General features: G+C 42.3%; 1 protein-coding gene across 3 annotated transcripts in view; it reads right to left on the bottom strand.

Annotated features, from left to right (window-relative positions):
* Window positions 1–3,351, bottom strand: part of Arhgap9 (Rho GTPase activating protein 9) — a 24,115-nt gene extending 20,764 nt beyond the window's left edge. The window contains exon 1 of one of the 3 annotated variants that reach the window (XM_023707286.1): window positions 3,322–3,350. In XM_023707286.1, coding sequence (XP_023563054.1) covers window positions 3,322–3,346 — 25 coding nt within the window. In that variant the 5' untranslated portion in view covers window positions 3,347–3,350. Of the gene's footprint in view, window positions 1–3,321 lie in introns of all 3 variants that reach the window. The other 2 variants (XM_023707285.1, XM_023707287.1) reach the window with 2 other exon arrangements.
* Window positions 3,352–4,263: the final 912 nt, after the last annotated feature.

Below are 4,263 nucleotides of genomic sequence, written 5' to 3' on the forward strand. Positions count from 1 at the left end.
CTCTCTCGATATATGATTGGACCAGGGAGCACTGAGCTACATCCTCAGTAGTGTACTTTCTGCTCCCCATCCCCCACTATATTTTAAAATTTCTATTTTTAGATAAATTCTCACTAATTTGCCGAGACTATCCTCAATGCTGTTGTCCTCCTGCCTCAGCCTCTTGAAACACTAGGATTATAAGTGTGCACCTCTGAACTTGACTACCAGAATCTTTCATCAGTCTTGCCTGCTTCAGCTTGTGGAAGTGCTGCATGAGACTCTGCTTTACTGGTAGCATTTGGTTCATGCTGGGGATGAACCCAGTATGCTCTGCCACTGAGTTACATCTCTAGCCCTTTTGATTTTGACATATGGTCTAAATTGCTTAGGCTGGCCTCAGATTGGCAATACTTCTGCCTCAGCCTCCTAAGTACCTGGAATTGTAGGCGTGTGTCACAGCCATGGGCTAATCCACTGTTTTGTTTTGTTTTGTTTTGTTTTGTTTTAACACAGTCCCTTTATCTTCCGGTCAGGCTGCTATACATGTAGGAGTCAGTCTTGGGTTCTCGGTATTTCCTAGGAAGGCTTTGTGGCATGCACATCCTCCTCATCCATGTAACCTGCTCTGTCTGCAGGCACTTTCACTCACCTATGCTTGTGTGCCTGCCCTTCTGGCCAGCCCAGGTGTCTTTACTGGGATCAAGCTTGGGAATGGACAGCCACAGGTTTGGAGATCATGACCCCATTCTTATTCAGCTTCCAGATTTGCTGGTGGGTGTTGGCTTTGGCAGTTTCATTGGTCTCATTGAGATCCAACTAGACCTTCTTTATGCCACAGAGAAGGCTGCTGTAGACAAGCATGTTCTGAAGCATGAGCATATTCTTGGCTGCAGTTACCACTGCACTTTTAATTTTATTTACTTACTTATTTATTTTTGTCTTTTTGTCTCATTGTCGGAGTTCAGGCTGGCCTTGAACTCACTTTGGAGCCCAGGCTGACTTTGAACTCAAATTAATCCTCCTACCTCAGCCTTCTCAGTGCTAGTATTACAGGCATGTGCTACCATGCCTGGCATTGCCCCATTTGCTTTTAAATATAACCAAGTCTCTTTGATGTTTAGACAAACCTTTCTTTACTGAGCTCTTGTCTCTGAGTTCTCATGATCTAACTTCCTTTTTTTTTCTTTTTCAACATCAAGAATTGAACCTAGAGCCTTTGTAAAAGTCAAATCACTAAGTCTTTTTATTTATTTTTTTTTATTTTTGATACAGAGTAAATTGCTAAATTGCTTGAGCTGTTCTCAAATTTGTTACCATTGTGCCTCAGCCTCCCAGAGTGTTGGGATTACAGGCCTGGGTCACAATGCCCAGGGAGCCTAACTTCTTGCAGGCGTTGCCTGCACACAGGGTTCTTTATTTCCTTTCCCCTCATTCTTCTGTCTTTCCAAGGTCACTCTTTTCTACAGTCACACAGACACTTGGCCATTCTTACACTGCTCAACATCTCAGCAGCAGGCAACTGACCTCTCTTAACAATATTCTGCTGGTTTCCCTTCCCCTTACTTTGCTGACAACTTCTCTGTGACATAAGGAAGGACCTTCTCTTGCCTGTGCCACAAACCACAGAAGCCTGCTGAGAGCCTGTGTCCTTTGCACTTTACACACCCTCTCTGGCTAGTCTTATTCTTTCAAACAGCCTCCATACCCAGTTAAGTAACTACATCTATGTAGATCTTTCTAGAGAGTGACTGTCCAGTCCACAGAAAAACTCTTTAGGTATTATTTCTTTTCTCCTTTCTTCTTCTTCTTTTTTTTTTTTTTTCTTTTTTGAGACAGGGTCTTAGTACATAGTTCAAGGTGACCTTGAACTCACTATATACCCCAGGATAGCCTCCAACTCATGGCAATCATCCTGTCTCAGCCTCCTGAGTGCTGAAATTATAGGCATGGGCCACCTGGCTTGGGTATTTCATAGTTACCACAAATTCAGTATTCACTAAATTTCTTTTCTTTTCGTTTTTTTTTTTTTGTGTGTGTGTGTGTGTGGTATTGGAGATTGAACTCAGGACAGTGCACTTGCCAGGCAAGTGCTTATTCTACTAAGCTATCTCTCTGGCCCTAGTATGCACTAAATTGAGTGAGTCAGCCTTCCCCATAAAGCTATTTCTTTTCCAGTGCCACTATTTAGTTACACTCATACTCAATATTTGTTGAATTCTTTCTACTAGACATTCCAGGCAGGAAGGAATACGTGCTACACTTTGTAATTACAATGGAAATATAGTCCCTGCCTTTTTATAACAATTACAATAGAGGATGATAATAATTACTATGATAAAAGAAATTGCTAGTATCTGTTGGAGCACACAGGGTATATCTGATTGAGTATGTATCAAGGCGGACATATCTTGTTTCTTGACCATCCACATTGATTCAGCTGATTTGATTGATTGATTGATTGATTGATTGATTGATTGATTGATTTCGCAGTACTGAGGATAAAACTCAGGACCTTACACTTGCCAGGCAGGCACTTATGCCACTGAGCTATCTCCCAGCCCTCAGCTGACTTTTGAATATTACAAATTATATATATTTTTTCATATGTATTTAGTACAGGGTCTACAGGGTCTCACTACACAGATCAGACTCATAGTGATCCTCCTGTCGGTTTTTTGGTTTTGGTTTTTTTTTTTGGTTTTTTTTTTTTTGGGTACATTTGTTTGGCAGAACTGGGAATTGAATTCAGGTCCTTGCTCTTGTGCTTTTATTCTACTGAGCCATCTCCCCGCCCCGATCCTCCTGTTTTTCAGCCTCCCAAGCACTGGGATTACAGGCGTGTGCCACCACACCCGGTCTTAGTCGCCCTCTCAGCCCACCCCGGGGGCAGGGCCAGCACAGCACACCAGGGATCAAATCCCGGTTCCTGCATCTGCCTAAGCAGGCGCTTTAGTTTGCTGAGCTATTTAGCAGGCTGTAGATTAAATTCTTAAAATATAGTTTTGTTTTGTTTTGTTTTGTTTTGTTTTTTGTACCGGGTATCAAACTCAGGACCTTGCTCTTGCCAGCCAGGTGCTTGTGCCCCTCAACTATATCCACAGCCCCGAATTTACTTACTTTTGTTTTTCTTTTGGAAGTACTGGATATTGAACCCAGGGCTTTGAAAGTGTTCTAGGCAATGCTCTACCACTGAGCTACAGCTCTAGGCCACCTTTCTTCCTTTTCTCCCTACAGCAGTTGATCTAATATCCTAACTAATCTCCTTCCTTATAGCTCTGTTCCTCTCCTGGCTACTTGCATAGCTGTCACAGTGACCTCCTAAAACATAAATATACTTACCATTGCTGGGTGTGGTAGGGGACATCTTAATTTCAACTCTTAGGAAAGCTGAAGCAAGAAGATAACAGTTTCAAGACCAGCCTGAGAAATTCAGAAAGATCTTGTCTCAAAATAAAACATGAAGGGAAAAAAGAGATTTAGGAATATAACTCAGTGGTAGGACACTTGCCTAGCAAGCAGAAGCCCCTAGGTTCAATTCCCACTACTAGGGCGGGAAGTTAGCTCAGTTCTTTAAGTGGCTGCTTCAACAAAGCAGTCAGGCTCAGGTTGCTGTGGTTGATCCCCACAACTCAAGCCAGCCAAACCTGCCCTAAAGGCATTCAGAGCTTAAAAAAAAATCCTTCTGCATTTTGGGGCTGGGGAGATGGCTCAATGGAATAAGCGCTTCCCCGGCAAGCGCAAGGGCCTGAGTTCAATAAAAAAAAAAAAAAAAAAAAAAAAAAAAAAAGGAGTTCTCATTGTTTTCAAATTCTGGATTTTATGGTGTTGTTTACAGAGACTTTCACAATCTTGCCTAGCCTTTTCTCACTTCGCACCAAGTCCACTCTGCTGCCTTACACTGGTTCCTCGTATTCCTAAATATGTTCCTCTTCTCCACTCCCTCCACTCTTCACCTAGTTAATGCATCCCTCAGGATTCAGCTGAAAGGTCATAAGCAGAAGCCTTTCTTCTTTCTTTCTTTCTTTCTTTCTTTCTTTCTTTCTTTCTTTCTTTTCTTTCTTTCTTTCTTTCTTTCTTTCTTTCTTTCTTTCTTTCTTTCGTCTTTTTGAGACAGGGTTTCACTATGAAGTTCAGGCTGGCCTTGAACTGATGTTGTAACCCAGGCTGACCTCAAATTCACAGAAATCCTCCTGCCTCAGCCTCTTGAATGGTGGTGTTACAGGGGTATCTACCCTGCCCAGCCATAAAAGTCTTTCAAACCATTAGAGGAACCCTAACTCA

The sequence above is a fragment of the Octodon degus genome, unplaced genomic scaffold (genome assembly GCF_000260255.1).
Source record: "Octodon degus isolate 3935 unplaced genomic scaffold, OctDeg1.0 scaffold00286, whole genome shotgun sequence".
Classification (NCBI taxonomy): domain Eukaryota; kingdom Metazoa; phylum Chordata; class Mammalia; order Rodentia; family Octodontidae; genus Octodon; species Octodon degus.